The 16,689-nt window shown below is 40.3% G+C and overlaps 1 protein-coding gene across 2 annotated transcripts in view; it reads left to right on the top strand.

The window, feature by feature from the left end:
• Positions 1-16,689, top strand: part of adamtsl3 (ADAMTS like 3) — a 175,000-nt gene that overhangs the window by 136,503 nt on the left and 21,808 nt on the right. For both annotated transcript variants that reach the window (XM_062963560.1, XM_062963561.1), the window contains 3 exons: positions 3,830-4,925; positions 6,999-7,126; positions 8,306-8,434. In XM_062963560.1, the coding sequence (XP_062819630.1) occupies positions 3,830-4,925; positions 6,999-7,126; positions 8,306-8,434 (1,353 nt within the window). The remainder of the gene's footprint in view (positions 1-3,829; positions 4,926-6,998; positions 7,127-8,305; positions 8,435-16,689) is intronic.

Raw genomic sequence — 16,689 nt, 5'->3', positions numbered from 1 at the left:
CAAACCAACAATCATAGAGGTTATTTCGCCAACATAAAAAGGGGAGCCACATTATGTTTTCAATACTTTATATATTGTGATCAAGACGCACTTGCCTGGTCGAAGAGGATCAGTCTCTGTATATGTTTGGAGGAGATGAAGGGAGAAAGAGTGTTTACAACTACATGGCAGATGTGTAGCTATCAAAACACTGGGCTGCAACTTCCTTCAGCTTTGAACAGCATGGACCATGGGACGATGGGAATTATTGTGCAATAGGACTTGGAGGGCCACACTTTCATCACCTCCAATATACATCTTCTCAATTAAAGTCTTAAGTTTACCTCTGGATGGTGCTTGGAATTTTATCTGTCATCTATCTGTATGGTGTTTTGAAAGTTTTCACCAAAAAAATGGAGGCATACACACTGATTTTGCAGTGCAAACACCCCAGAATTTAGTGAGCATTATTCCTTGACTTTATATTTCATAGCAGTCCAAAAGCAAGTCCCCAAACAAAATAGTAGCATATACAATTTGAAATTTCTTTTCTTGGACTTCATGGCCAGTTCAGATGCCAGGATCCTGAGGTACAAAACACCACTTTAAATAAAGCTCCAGGGATGTAGAGGAATGTTCTTGGCATCCCATTTAATAAAATATTTGTGAGCTGCATATCTATCTGAATTTAATTAATTGTGGATATATGTGTGGCAGTGTGTCCAGTCTGCAAATTACTTGGTGGAGAGTGATGTTAAAAAAATATTGTCAGTTTCTGCTATTCTATTCGAAGAAGGAACATAACATGGAAAAACATAAAAGAATGTTACTAGAGGCTGGAGAACATGTTATGTAAAAGAAACGAAGACTGGAAATTCAGTTTCTTGAGGGGATTTGTGTCAATATTTCAGAAGTATGCAGTCAGCAGAATCAGATGATAATGTTTTTGTTATATCACATTATTAACTATTTTTTATTATTATTATGACACAGCAAACAAGATAGATATGCTGGATTTCGTATCACAAAATCACAAGTCGAATACTTCCCAAGTATCTAGGACTGTGTGATGTATTTTCGGATGATGCGTGCAGATCCCAGCAGGGTGGCCTTTTGCAGTTGGCAGATTGTGATTTTGTTAATGTCTATTGTTTCCAAATGCCGGCTGAGATCTTTTGGCACGGCACCCAATGTGCCGATCACCACCGGGACCACCTGCACTGGTTTCTGCCAGAGTCGTCGTCGTCGTCTTCTTCTTCTTCTTCTTCTTCTTCTTCTTCTTCTTCTTATTATTATTATTATTATTATTACAGTAGAGTCTCACTTATCCAAGCCTCGCTTATCCAAGCCTCTGGATAATCCAAGCCATTTTTGTAGTCAATGTATTCAATATATCATGATATTTTAGTGCTAAATTTGTAAATTCAGTAATTACAATATAACATTACTGCGTATTGAACTACTTTTTCTGTCAAATTTGTTGTATAACATGAAGTTTTGGTGCTTAATTTATAAAATCATAACCTAATTTGATGTTTAATAGGTTTTTCCTTAATCCCTCCTTATTATCCAAGATATTCGCTTATCCAAGCTTCTGCCGGCCTGTTTAGCTTGGATAAGTGAGACTCTACTGTATTATTTCCATGTACAACACTCTATGGTACGTACATTTACCGATCCTGCATGCTCTGGTGTTCTGTTTGGCAGGCATGCTTCCAAACAAAAACTTTGCTAGGTCTTACTTTCGGGGGAGGCCTTATATTTAGCAATTCAGCAAAACTTTTACTAGGTCTTATTTTCTGGGGATGCCTTATTTTAGGGGAAACAGGGTAGTAATAATAGACTAGGTGGGAATATAATAATAGTAATAATAGAATAGGTGGGAATATAATAATAATAATAATAATAATAATAATAATAATAATAATAATAAAATAGGTGGGAATATAATAGTAACAATAATTATAATAGAATAGGTGGGAATATAATAATAATAATAACAATAATAATAGAATAGGTGGGAATACAATAATAATAATAATAATAATAATAATAATAATAATAATAGAATAGGTGGGAAAATAATAATAATAATAACAATAATAATAATAAAAGTAATAGAACAATAATAAAATAGGTGGGAATATAATAGTAACAAAAATAATAATAGAATAGGTAGGAATATAATAATAATAATAATAATAATAACAACAACAACAATAATAACAGAATAGGTGGGAATGTAATAGGTTGTAATATAATAATAATAATATAATAATAATAGAATAGGTGGGAATATAATAATATAATAATTGAAATAACATTAATAGAATAGGTGGGAATATAATAATAATTAAAAGTGGGAATAAGGATAATAAAATAATATAATAATAGGTAGGAATATTATAATATTATATTATAATAATTATATCATAATACAGTAGTAGTACAGTAGAGTCTCACTTATCCAAGCCTCGCTTATCCAAGCCTCTGGATTATCCAAGCCATTTTTGTAGTCAATGTTTTCAATATATCGTGATATTTTGGTGCTAAATTTGTAAATGCAGTAATTAAAACATAACATTACTGCGTATTGAACTACTTTTCCTTAATCCCTCCTTATTATCCAAGATATTCGCTTATCCAAGCTTCTGCCAGCCCGTTTAGCTTGGATAAGTGAGACCCTACTGTAATAATAGAACAGGTAGGAATCTAATAATAATATCAATAATCATAATATTTATAATATGAGGGAATCTAATATTAATAATCTAGGTGGGAATATACAACATCATCTGGTCTGAGGCTCTCTCACCATCACTTTCCAATTGGCTACAGCTGATGGATATTTATTTTACGTATTTATTTACATTATTTATATTCCGCCCTTCTCGCCTCAAAGGGAACTCAAGGTGGATCACAATGCACATATGCAATGCAAACATTCAATGCCATTAGACCAGGGGTCCCCAAACTAAGGCCCGCGGGCCAGATGCGACCCATCGAAGCTATTTGTCTGGCCCCCATGGCACAAGGGCAGAAGGGGGTTGGCCTAAATGACCCAAGAGGTCTCTTCTTCTCTTACAACCATTATTATTATTATTATTATTATTATTATTATTATTATTATTATTATTATTAACATTGAGGCTGGGTGGCCATCTGTCAGGGGTGCTTTGCTTGTGCTTTTGGTGCCCAAAGGCAGAAGGGGTTTGGACTCAATGGCCCAAGGGGTCTCTTCCAACCCTCTTTATTATTATTATTATTATTATTATTATTATTATTATCATTATTATTAACATTGACACTGGGTGGCCATCTGTCATGGGTGCTTTGCTTGTGCTTTTGGTGCCCAAAGGCAGAAGTGGTTTGGATTCAGTGGCCCAAGGGGTCTCTTCCAACCCTCTTTATTATTGTTATTGTTATTATTATTGTTATTGTTATTAACATTGACGCTGGGTGGCCATCTGTCAGGGGTGCTTTGCTTGTGCTTTTGGTGCACAAAGGCAGAAGCTGATTGGACTCAATGGCACAAAGGGTCTCTTCCAACCCTCTTTTTATTGTTGTTGTTGTTGTTAATAATTATTATTATTGCTTGGTGGCCAACTATAGTCCGGCCCTCCAACGGTCCGAAGAATCGTGAACTGGCCCCCTGTTTTAAAAGTTTGGGAACCCCTGCATTAGACATACAACATATAGACAAACACAGAGGCAATTTAATATTTTCCAGCTTCCGGCAACCTAACACCACAAAATCCTTACCCCGGGGAGAATTAATGTTTCCAGATACTAAACATAAAGAGATGATTTAGCTGAATAGAAATAAAATGTGTTTTCTTTGTTATTTCAGAAATGAAGCAAGAAACAAAATCCAAACTTTTTGGAAAGTATGCATCGCCTGGGCCACAGATTCTCGGCATCTCCAGAGTCTACATACAGACCAGGCAAGAGAAACGCATTGCTTTCACTATTGGAAGCCGAGCATATCTGCTTCCCAAAACATCTGTCATCATCAAATGTCCAGTTCGAAGGTTCCAGAAGTCTCTTATCCAGTGGGAGAAAGATGGGCAGCATATTCATATCTCTAAGAGGCTTGGTGTCACAAAATCAGGGTCACTCAAGATCAACAGCCTTGAGGCTTCGGATATTGGAGTGTACAAGTGTGTTGCAGGCTCCGTACAGGAAGTGTTTATCCTGAAGCTCATCGGCACAGACAACAAGCTAATCGAACCACCCGCTTTTAGGAAGCCCACAGATGGGAGCAGCAGCACCGAACACAACGAAGCCAACCGGTTTGGAGCAAAGTGGCATAAAATGAACCAGATGTGGCAACTGTGGAGCCAGAAGAGTGAGCAGTATGTGGGAGATGGACAAGTGAATGACCAGCCTTCCCTGCAACGTCTTGAAGCTCATACAAAAAATTCAGCAGAAGAATACGACTCCCGTGAATTCAGAAACAAACGACTGGAAGCAGTGGTCCTTCCTGGGGCTTACAGTATGGACACAGTACATTTCGAGGAGCTGATAAAGAATCTGAGTCATCTTGTCGAGGCCGGAGAACTCACCGACGACGTGGTTTCCCATCTCATCTATCAGTTGATTGCCGAGGTGGCCAAACCGCCGCAAGTCATTGCTGAACGACCGAAAGAGCCACAAGAAGAGGAGTTGCTTTCTAGGAAAGCTGGCAAATCTCCAGATCTGTTTGACAATCTCAGCACAAAGCCCCAGGGCAGTTCTGTGACAACCAGCCAAAAGATCCCGGTTATTGTAAAGCCGAGAGACGGGCCAAAGGTTTATTCAAACAAAACAATCACTGTCCATGTTGGGAGCACCCTTTTTCTGACCAAGGATGTCCATGTCGTCAATTTGCTTTGCGAAACACTTGGGGTTGGCAACTGTAATTACATTTGGACAAAAGACGGAACAGACTTAACGTTATCTGATAAGTAAGTAAAATGACCACTTTCCACATTTCTTTTTCTCAGTGTTTCATGTGATTCTTCTCACTTGCTGAGTTACAACATTAGTGTTCATGTTTTCTATATTAAGATCCTTTTAACAAGTACAGTAGAGTCTCACTTATCCAAGCTAAACGGGCCGGCAGAAGCTTGGATAAGCAATATCTTGGATAATAAGGAGGGATTAAGGAAAAGCCTATTAAACATCAAATTAGGTTATGATTTTACAAATTAAGCACCAAAACTTCATGTTATACAACAAATTTGACAGAAAAAGTAGTTCAATATGCAGTAATGTTATGTTGTAATTACTGAATTTACGAATTTAGCACCAAAATATTACGATATATTGAAAACATTGACTACAAAAATGGCTTGGATAATCCAGAGGCTTGGATAAGCGAGGCTTGGATAAGTGAGACTCTACTGTAACCACCATTTATTTTGAACTAGCTTGGCATTTAGTTACCTTCTTGCCATTTCTCTCTTATGCCTCTTTTTCTTATGTCTGTATTCTTTTCTTGTTTCTCTTTTTTCTATCCTCATCATTATCTCCACAAGATTGTCAGAGACCTCCTGCTACAAACATCATTTTATCTGAGCACAAGATCTTTGTGTGTCACAATAATAATAATAATAATAACAACAGGAAAAAATCAGCCGCTATCAGGACCTCAAGATTGAACTTCAAAGACTCTGGCAGAAACCAGTGCAGGTGGTCCCGGTGGTGATGGGCACATTGGGTGCCGTGCCAAAAGATCTCAGCCGGCATTTGGAAACAATAGACATTGACAAAATCACAATCTGCCAACTGCAAAAGGCCACCCTACTGGGATCTGCATGCATCATCCAAAAATACATCACACAGTCCTAGACACTTGGGAAGTGTTCGACTTGTGATTTTGTGATACGAAATCCAGCATATCTATTTTGTTTGCTGTGTCATAAAATAATAATAATAATAATAATAATAATAATAATAATAATAATAATAATAAACCATACTTTATTTATATTCTGCTCTGTCTCTGCGAGGAGACTCAGGGCAGATTACAGAACACACATACAGCAAGCATTCAATGGCGTTATACAATTAACAAGGACAGAAAATATACAAACAGAGGTAAAGGCATTTCCCATATTATTTCTGGAATCTTGGAAATAACCAAAGAAACATCCTCCCTACAGTCACACCAAGAAATGAAGACAGCTCACATTTCAGTAAGGCTATTTGTTTTGACTGTGTGCCTTCAAGTAGCTAGAGCCGGGCTGTGGCGCAGCTGGTTAGTAGCCACCGGCAATAAATCACCACTGACCGAGATAATTATTGTTTTGAAGCCTGGATCGGGGTTTATTTATTCATTTATTTACAGCATTTATATTCCGCCCTTCTCACCCCAAAGGGGACTCAGGGCGGATCACATTACACATATAAGGCAAACATTCAATGCCATAACATAGAACAGAGATAGAGACAAGATGCAGGCACGGGCTGGCCTCGAACTCATGACCTCTTGGTCAGTGTGATTTGTTGCAGCTGGCTTGCTTTCCAGCCTGCGCCATAGCCCGGCCTAAGTTAAGTTCCTGACTGTTAGTAGCCTAGCTTGCTGCCCACCTAAGCAGCTCGAAAACAGCTGTGTCTGTAAGTAGAGAATTCTAGGTACCGCTTAATGTGGGGAGACTATTTTAACTTAATTTATGAAACCATAAAACTGGCGGCATGCGAAGAACATGAGGAAGTACTACCATCAAAAGGACTCGGCGTCACAGTGGATGATGAGGCGGCAGCTGGAATTGAGCATACCCTCATGAAGACGGAAGTTGGAAAATGTTAAATAGCTTCTATTGTCTGTCTGTATATGTAGTATGTCTGATATTGGCATTGAATGTTTGTCAAGTATATGTGCATTGTAATCCGCCCTGAGTCCCCTTCGGGGTGAGAAGGGCGGAATATAAATACTGTAAGTAAATAAATAAATAGTTTCCAAGATAGGGCAACCTAAGACAACCCTATCCACCCCACTTGCCTAAATCTTACATTTTCTTTTCAATCTTCTGCAGAGTGATCATGGAAGCCAGTAACAAAATCCAGATCTTGAAACCCACCGGGAAAGAGATGGGGGTTTATCAGTGCACAGCGAAGAATGACTTTGGTTCAGATATGGGAACATCTTCCCTGTTTTATGCAGGTAGGTTTTCTGCTGTTCTTTTGGCACTTTCTCCATCACACTCTCTCAGTTTTTAAAATCACCTGACCCCTTCTGTTCCTTGGGTTTTTCACACTTTCTTTCATGGAAGTAATCAGTAAATAGTCACTCTTCATTGGTGTAGTGCAGGGGTCCCCAAACTTTTTAAACGGGGCCAGTTCACGATCCTTCGGACAGTTGGAGGGCCGGACTATAGTTGGCCACTGAGCAATAATTATTATTATTATTAACAACAACAACAACAACAATAATAAAAAGAGGGTTGGAAGAGACCCTTTGAGCCATTGAGTCCAATCCCCTTCTGCCTTTGTGCACCGAAAGCACAATCAAAGCACCCCTGACAGATGGCCACCCAGCCTCAATGTTAACAATACAGTAGAGTCTCACTAATCCAAGCTAAACGGGCCAGCAGAAGCTTGGATAAGCGAATATCTTGGATTATAAGGACTGATCAAGGAAAAGCCTATTAAACATCAAATTAGGTTATGATTTTACAAATTAAGCACCAAAACATCATGTTATACAACAAATTTGACAGAAAAAGTAGTTCAGTACGCAGTAATGTTATGCTGTAATTACTGTATTTATGAATTTAGCACCAAAATATCACGATATATTGGAAACATTGACTACAAAAATGGCTTGGATTATCCAGAGGCTTGGATAAGCGAGGCTTGGATTAGTGAGACTCTACTGTAATAATAATAATAATAATAATAATAATAATAATAATAAAGAGGGTTGGAAGAGACCCCTTGGGCCATTTAGTCCAATTCCCTTCTGCTTTTGTGCATCAAAAGCACAAGCAAAGCACCCCTGACAGATGGCCACCCAGCCTCAATGTTAATAATAATAATAATAACAATAATAATAATAATAATAATAATAATAATAATAATAATAATAATAATAATAATAATGGTTGTAAGAGAATAAGAGACCCCTTGGGTCATTTAGCCAAACCCCCTTCTGCCCTTGTGCCGTGGGGGCCGGATAAATGGGTTCGATAGGCCGCATCCGGCCCCCGGGCCTTATTTTGGGGACCCCTGGCGTAGTGCCTCTCTGAGATTCTTTTATTTGGTTGCCCTGGAATATGAGTCAAAATGTCTTGCAAAATTGTTTTTAATTTCTCTCCATGTAATGCTTCTTTTTCCTCTGTAGAACCTCCTGCCATATTGTCTTCAGCAAGGAATATCACAACATTTGCGCTTCAAAACATTTCTGTGGTAGTTGGGGGTACTATCCTGGCAAGAAGAGAAGTCAACATTATGCTGAAATGTCCAGTGAGAGGTATAGTATGCAAGCTTTTCATTTTGCTCTTTGGCGAACACAGTTGCATCTGGAGATATATACTGGAAGATGATAGAAAGAGTTATGCATAGTTAAACATGAGCCAACAATGGGATATGGCGGCTTAAAAGGCCAATGGGATTTTGGCCTGCATAAACAGGAGTCTAGTGTCTAGATCCAGGGTGCTACTCCTCTATTCTGCCTTGGTCAGACCACACCTGGAATCACACTGTGTCCAAATCTCGGCACCACAATTGAAAGGAGATGTTGACAAGCTGGAATGTGTCCAAAAGAGGGCGACTAAAATGATCAAGGATCTGGAGAACAAACCCTATGAGGAGTGGCTTAAAGAGCTGGACATGTTTAGCCTGCAGAAGAAAAGGCTGAGAAAAGACGTGATGAGGGACATGTATCTAGATGTGAGTGGAAGTCATAGGTAGGAGGGAGCAAGCTTTTTTTCTGCTGCCCTGCAGACTAGGACATGGAACAATGGCTTCAAACTACAGGAAAGGAGATTTCACCTGAACATCAGGAAGAACTTCCTCACAGTGAGAGCTGTTCAGCAGTGGAACTCTCTGCCCCGGACTGTGGTGGAGGCTCCTTCTTTGGAGGCTTTTAAGCAGAGGCTGGATGGCCATCTGTCGGGGGTGCTTTGAATGCGATTTTTCTGTTTCTTGGCAGGGGGTTGGACTGGATGGCCCACGAGGTTTGATTAATATTATTACCAATAATAATATTATGTGGGACTTTCGAATCCAAACTGACAAAGTTCTGGAACACAACACACCAGACATCACAGTGGTGGAAAAGAAAAATGTTTGGATTATTGATGTCACCATTCCAGGTGACAGTCGAATTGATTTTGTGATACGAAATCCAGCATATCTATCTTGTTTGCTGTGTCATACAAGTAATAATAATAATAATAATAATAATAATAATAATAATAATAATAATAATACAAACAGAGGCATAACTGTGTGGCCCAAATGATTCATTGGAACTTATCATCATAATCATCATCATCATTTAATTACTTATTAATCGCCCTCCATCCAAGATGCTCTAGGCGATTTACAAGATAAAATTGTATAGGATAAAAATACATACATACAAATATTGATAAAATTAACATAAATTAAAAGCTCTAGTAAAGAGCCAGGTCTTGAGTGCTAGGGTAAAAGGCCCCAACTCACGCATGGCTCTCATATAGGGCGGCAAGGCATTCCATAAGGCAGGGGCAGAAACAGAAAAAGCTCTGCGTCTTGTCCTTTCCAAGTGCACTTCACTTATGCCTGAAGTACCACCTCCCAGCAGTAAAGAACTGGTGGGATCACAAACCTGCAAAAGTATTGGAAAATGAGCACGCAAAGATACTGTGGGACTTCCGAATCCAGACTGACAAAGTTCTGGAACACAACACACCAGACATCACAGTTGTGGAAAAGAAAAACTTTTGGATTATTGATGTCGCCATACCAGGTGACAGCCACATTGACGAAAAACAACAGTTAAAACTCAGCCGCTATCAGGACCTCAAGACTGAACTTCAAAGACTCTGGCAGAAACCAGTACAGGTGGTCCCGATGGTGATCGGCACATTGGGTGCCCTGCCAAAAGATCTCAGCCGGCATTTGGAAACAATAGACATTGACAAAATTACGATCTGCCAACTGCAAAAGGCCACCCGATCTGCACGCATCATCCAAAAATACATCACACAGTCCTAGACACTTGGGAAGTGTTCGACTTGTGATTTGTGATACGAAATCCAGCATATCTATCTTGTTTGCTGTGTCAGTCTACGTCGTTGTGTCAATAATAATTATTATTATTATTATTACTTAATTTTTGTACCCCGCCTCTATCTCTCCAAAGGGACTTGGGACAGCTAACATGGGGCTAAGCCCAGGAAACACACCAAAACGGGATAAAATACATACATCATGCAAAGTAAACAAGATAAAATACAATTAACACGTCCATCTGTATTTTAGAATGTGTTTATGAATGTTGATGTAAGCTAATAATTTTTAATCTGATTTTTAATGTACTGTATAGTTTTTATATGTGTGTTTTATTGTAAGCCGCCCTGAGTCTCCTGTTGGGTGAGAAGGGCGGGATATAAATGTTGTATTAAATAAATAAATAATATCCACAATAACATAACAAAATACAGTAGAGTCTCACTTATCCAACATTAACGGGCCGGCAGAATGTTGGATAAGCGAATATGTTGGATAATAAGGAGGCATTAAGGAAAAGCCTATTAAACATCAAATTAAGTTATGATTTTACAAATTAAGCACCAAAACATCATGTTATACAACAAATTTGGCAGAAAAAGTAGTTCAATACGCAGTAATGCTATGTAGTAATTACTGTATTCATGAATTTAGCACCAAAATATCACGATATATTGAAAACATTGACTACAAAAATGTGTTGGATAATCCAGAACGTTGGATAAGCGAGTGTTGGATAAGTGAGACTCTACTGTAGCAAAAAACAAGAATGACATAGTACAACATAATTTGAAAACAAAACCAAAGTTAAACAAGACCGAGCTGGGCTGAAGTGCAAGGGTGTAAGTTGTAAACCCCAAGCATTGAAAAATCTTGCAGCTTCAAAGCCTGGCTGCTTCCTGCCTGGGGGAATCCTTTGTTGGGAGGTGTTAACTGGCCCTGATTGTTTCATGTCTGGAATTGCCCTGGCATAGATGTGGGTGAAATGTCTGGAGACAATGCTTCTGGAACATGGCCATACAGCCCGGAAAACTCACAGCAACCCAGTGATTCTGGCCATGAAAGCGTTTGAAAACACACTGAAAATAAATTGTTAAAAATGAGTCAGTACATTTCCATTTTTATTACTTTCGGGGAGGTGGGGGTGGAATTTGTATTTTTCCATACATTGCTACCCAAAACCTGGGGGGTTGAGGGAGCGGACTACATCTAGAGGACCAAAAGTAATGATAGAAATATGTGCCTGCGCATAGTTCTACAAATAACTTGTAAAAATAGTGGCGCCAGACCGACGGATATTGGGACATGTGCCTCAGTCCGTACCAAGGGCATTGATGTGGTGAAGTCATGTTTTCCAGCAATCCTTTGGCAACTGAGCAGAGAGCAGCAACCTGCATCCCACATTCAACTGTCTTAGTTACTCTGTTAGTGTTAGATAATGTTAGCAATGCATTCTTAATATTGGATATTTTGGGGGTTTTCCCCCCTGCAAAGAATGCTTTAATAGCCGAGCATATTGCTATTTGAGTGCCTTGTTATATTAAAATGGAATGGAATCAGTTCCTCCTCCTTCTTTCTTCAGGCTACATAATTCTACTGAAAGGATTTGTGAGCTGCATGTATGTGATCCATGAGCAGATATAAAATCCCAAGGGTTTTAAAAGATTTGGATGATCCCTAAGTATATTTATATACAGACTAGCTGTGCCCGGCCACGCATTGCTGTGGTGAAGTATGGTGGTATGGGAAATAAAGTATTGAATTGGTAGTAGTTAAGGTAAAGGGTAAAGGTTTTCTCCTGACATTAAGTCCAGTTGTGTCCGACTGCTCACTGAAGTGGATTATATGGCAGTGTGGAGTCAAGATAATCCAGTTCAAAGCCGATAATATAAGATTATAAGTGGGTTATATAGCTTTGTGGAAGGGCCTTGAGTCTACACTGCCATATAATCCAGTTCAAATCTGATCATCTGTATTTTATAGGCCTAAGTGAGGTCTTACTCTGCCTGTGCCCTGGACTGAGTGGGTTGCTAGGAGACCAAGTGGGTGGAGCTTAGCCTTTTAACTGGCAGCAATTGGATAAAAACAATTCTTCATCTCCCTATAATTAGGACTTTATTTTTCTTTTCTTTTTGTTGTATGAACGTAGAGGCATGGATGAGGGGTTGTGCTGCCAAGTTTAGTGTTTCTGGGATGTATAGTTTTGTTGTTTTGTCCTAGGCCGAAATTTCATTAGCCTTTTATATATATATAGATAGAACTCACAAAGTTCCTGCTTAGTCGACATATAGCAGAATTCCATATTCAAAAAGTACATTTCCCAAGCTGTGTTTATATGTTACATACATTGCAAAAAATATATATACCTTCATATATCAGTGCTTGTTTTGTTATCATTGCTGCTGAGTGATACTACATTTTAAAAAATAAGCAAATCCTTGAGTTCAATACTAATAAAAGTAAGTGGAACTCATTACTGTCATTACTGAAAAGTGCTATGGTTATATTGTATAATAATGTGCTCAGTGCACCATCTACAGTTAAAAGTATAAAAGTGCAATGATACCAAATTGCATTCCTTTTTTAAAGAAAAAATAAAAGGTAAAAGTTTCCCCTGACGTTAAGTCCAGTCATGTCTGACTCTGGGGGTTGGTGCTCATCTCCATGTCTAAGCCAAAGAGCCGGCGTTGTCCATAGACACCTCCAAGGTGTCTGTAGACACCATCAGAGCGGTACCTATTGATCTACTCACATTGGCATGTTTTCGAACTGCTAGTTTGGCAGAAGCTGGAGCTAACAACGGGTGCTCACTCCGCTCCCGGGATTTGAACCTGGGACCTTTCGGTCCGCAAGTTCAGCCGCTCAGCGCTTTAACGCACTTCGTCACCGGGGCTCAGAAAAAATAACCATGGAATATTCTTAAATGGAGATATTTCCAGAAAGTGTATCAGATCTTGACTCTGCCAACCTAGCAGGTCAAAAAACATGTGAGTAGATCAATAGGTACATGCAGTCATGCCAACCATATGACTTAGGAGACGTCTATGGACAATGCCGGCTCTTCGGCTTAGAAATGGAGATGAGCACCAACCCCCAAAGTCGGACTCGACTAGACTGAATGTTGGGGGGGAACCTTTACCTTTACTATGGCAAAATCATTGAACCTAAATGCATGGAATCAGAAAGATTGCACTCTTCATAACTTCCCTGCCATATTTTATTCTTTGGCAATAATTCTGACTAATTCAAGCCATTCTTGCATTGTTTCCTTAATGTATATGCAGTGCAAGTAGATCTTCCTGAGCAGCTTTTGGAAAATATAGCAAAGAAAGACTCTGAATTCTTTTAAAAATATTATGAGAGGGTGCCAAAAATCTGGCTGAAAGTATTTTGACTGCAACCACAAAGGGAGATCTGGCTTGAAACGTAATCCTTTCCCATGTTCAAGAGTTCTCCAAGTAGGAATTAAGCAATGTTTATAGTATCTGTCATTTAAATTACTCTTTCTATTATGTTGTTGATTTTAATGTATAGAAAACAGGCTTTTGAGTTGAAAGCAGCAACTGTCTGTGATCTGTGACAACCCCGTTAGAGTGATTTTCTTCTGATGTGTTTTTGATACACTTTTATTTTCCATTTAAATGCCTTGCTCCGGGTCTGGTTGAAATTAGACTGGGGGGGGGGGGGGGGGACTGGAGGTGTGGATAGAAAAGTGCTAAGCTTCGGAGTGAGATGTTAAACTTCCTTTCTCATGGATCAATCCACGTCATGGAGAAATATCCTGTAATGCTTTTGAAAAATTATCTGCGGAAAAAAGGGTATTCCAGCTGGGTTAATAATTAAGTGCTATGGGAGGCACTAGCTGTGCCCGGCCACGCATTGCTGTGGTATTGGTTAAAAATTGTTGTGGAATTTTTATTTGATGTTATTTGTATTTTTAAATTAATTTTATTGTAACATATCTTTTTATCTATATATATAAAAGGGTAATAAAATTTTGGCCTAGGACAAAACAACAAAACTACACATCCCAGAAACACTAAACTTGGCAGCACAACCCCTCATCCATGCCTCTACGTTCATACAACAAAAAGAAAACAAAAATAAAGTCCTAATTAGAGGGAGATGAATATTTGTTTTTATCCAATTGCTGCCAGTTAAAAGGCTAAGCTCCACCCACTTGGTCTCCTAGCAACCCACTCAGCCCAGGGCACAGGCAGAGTTAGGCCTCACTTAGGCCTCTTCCACACTGCCTATAAAATACAGATTATCTGATTTGAACTGGATTATATGGCAGTGTAGACTCAAGGCCCTTCCACACAGCTATATAACCCATTTATAATGGACTTAATGTCAGGGGAAAACCTTTACACTTTACCTTAACTACTATCAATTTCTCAATACTTTATTTCTTCTGCGTGGTCACTCTGGAATCCACACCTGTGGTATCTCCAGCATCCACTCAGCTGTTTCGGATATCTCTTGAAAAGCTTTGCTCCATTGAGGACTCCAGCCCCGCCCTTCCCCATCAGCAATAAAGCCAGGCTGCGGGGCTTGAGGCCTTAGTTCCTTTTGTCCGCGAAAGCAGCAACATCGGATTATATCTCCTCTTGACTTTGGATTTTTGGACTTGGCTAAGGACTCCTCTTCATCCCTTGGACTTTGCAAACTTGGACTTTCCTTCCGCTTAAGGCCAGTATGGCTGCTTCTGCAGACCTTAAGTGCATGGGGTTTGGGGGGAAGCTGCCCAAGGGAGACCCCCATCCCCTCTGTGTTTTGTGTTGCCGAGGCGACCATCCGGCTCCCTCGCGCGCTGCCGCCGCGTCTGTAGAGACGCAAGCTACTTTAAGCACAGCCCTTGGGGCTGTAGTCTCACCTTCTCCTTCCTCACTTGCCACTTCAGCAGGAGAGAAAAAGGCGGCAAAAAGATCTTCCGCCCCTCCAGCTAAGGCTCAGGAAGGGGCGGAGCCAGCACCAACCAAGTGCAGCCGGAAGTCGAACCGGCTTCTGGCACATCTATTGTGCAACCCTCCCTTCCCTTGGCAGCGGCGGCACGTCATTTAGAGCCCCTGACCCTTTCGCCGCCACATTTGCCTCAGCAGGCAGGGGGAGGGCCTCTCCCTGCCATGCTCCTGCCTCCTCCCAAGGAGAGCAAACTTCTGGCAGCCACGCCGCCCGCACGAGCGATGGCTTGCCGGGGCACTGGGGCTCAGCTCCTAGAGGATGACCCCCTTGAGGGTACCTCTCGTGGCCCCCCGCCTAGAGCGGTTCCCCATGGCATCACTCAGCCGGCTCCATTCCAAACTGCAAGCATGTTTCCCTTTCCCTCTTCCCAAACTGTATGGCCAGCCACTCAGCAAGGGGACTGGTATTACTTGCTCAATCCTCCAGTACCAAATTTTTATCCTTATAATTTTGGGACTGCTTTTCCACAGCCTAACCCATTTACTAATTTTTCTGTTCCTTGAGTTTCTCAGGCACAGGATGATGATTTTGTTTCAGACTCTGATTCTTTTATTGATGAGGATACTTAACACAGTATTGTACTTCCTCAGTTGCTACGACAGAGGATTACTCCTCATTTTCTTCATTGATTTTGCATTTGGTTTATTCTCTCCAATTGCCTGCTGTGTCTTTATCTGATGACCCAGTTGATGACCTGTTTTTTTCTCCTGACCAACGAAAGGACCCAGTGCTTAGCACGGTGCTTCCTGCACTTAATTTGCTGTTGAAGTTAGCTAAGACTCTATCTGGTCCCCCATCTTCCGTGCCTGCTGTGTCTAAAAAGTTTGACACTTTCTATCGCATATATATATCCTCAGCTCAGTAGTTGACTGAAACCAAATTCCGTTGTGATGAAAGTAGTGCAACCAAAGAAATCTAAGAAATTGCAATCTGCTCCACCAGATAAAGAGGGCAAGAAGTTGAATGGTTGTGGGGGGGAAAATGCACACTGCTGCTAGTTTAATAACTTGTATGGCTCATTAACAGGCCTATATGGTGGCCTAGTAGTCTTACTTGTGGGACACGTTAACACGTTACCTAGACATGATTCCACTAGAGCATCAGCAGTTGCCAAAGACTCTTCACCAAGAAGGGATCACCTTAGCTCTTCATCAAAGGGACTTGGCTAAACATGGGGCTGACACAGCTGGAAGGATGTTTGCAGCTGCTACAGCTATTTACCGCCATGCCTGGCTAAGGTCTTCTACGTCATCTGAAGAGGGAAGAGCTATGGCTGAAAAACTGCCGATGTCTGAAAACAACTCATTTCATCCTGACACAGATCCTGAGTTCAAAAGTACACAGAAGATTAAGGAAGCAGTGCAGAAATTTGGTTCCTCTCAGCCTAACTATCAACCTAGATTTCGGTGGCCAACTTCCCAACCACTTTACCGCCAGCCTTTATGGTCTGCTCCCTTTAGGCCTTCTCAGGGTCAGAATCCTAGATTTTCAGTCCCTGGTAGACGTAATTCTTCAACCAGGGGACGTCAGTCCACTAAAGGGAAG

Source organism: Anolis carolinensis, unplaced genomic scaffold, assembly GCF_035594765.1.
Source record: "Anolis carolinensis isolate JA03-04 unplaced genomic scaffold, rAnoCar3.1.pri scaffold_11, whole genome shotgun sequence".
Lineage (NCBI taxonomy): Eukaryota > Metazoa > Chordata > Lepidosauria > Squamata > Dactyloidae > Anolis > Anolis carolinensis.
Note: the sequence above shows the minus strand (reverse complement) of the source record. Positions and strands in the feature narration are given on the sequence as shown.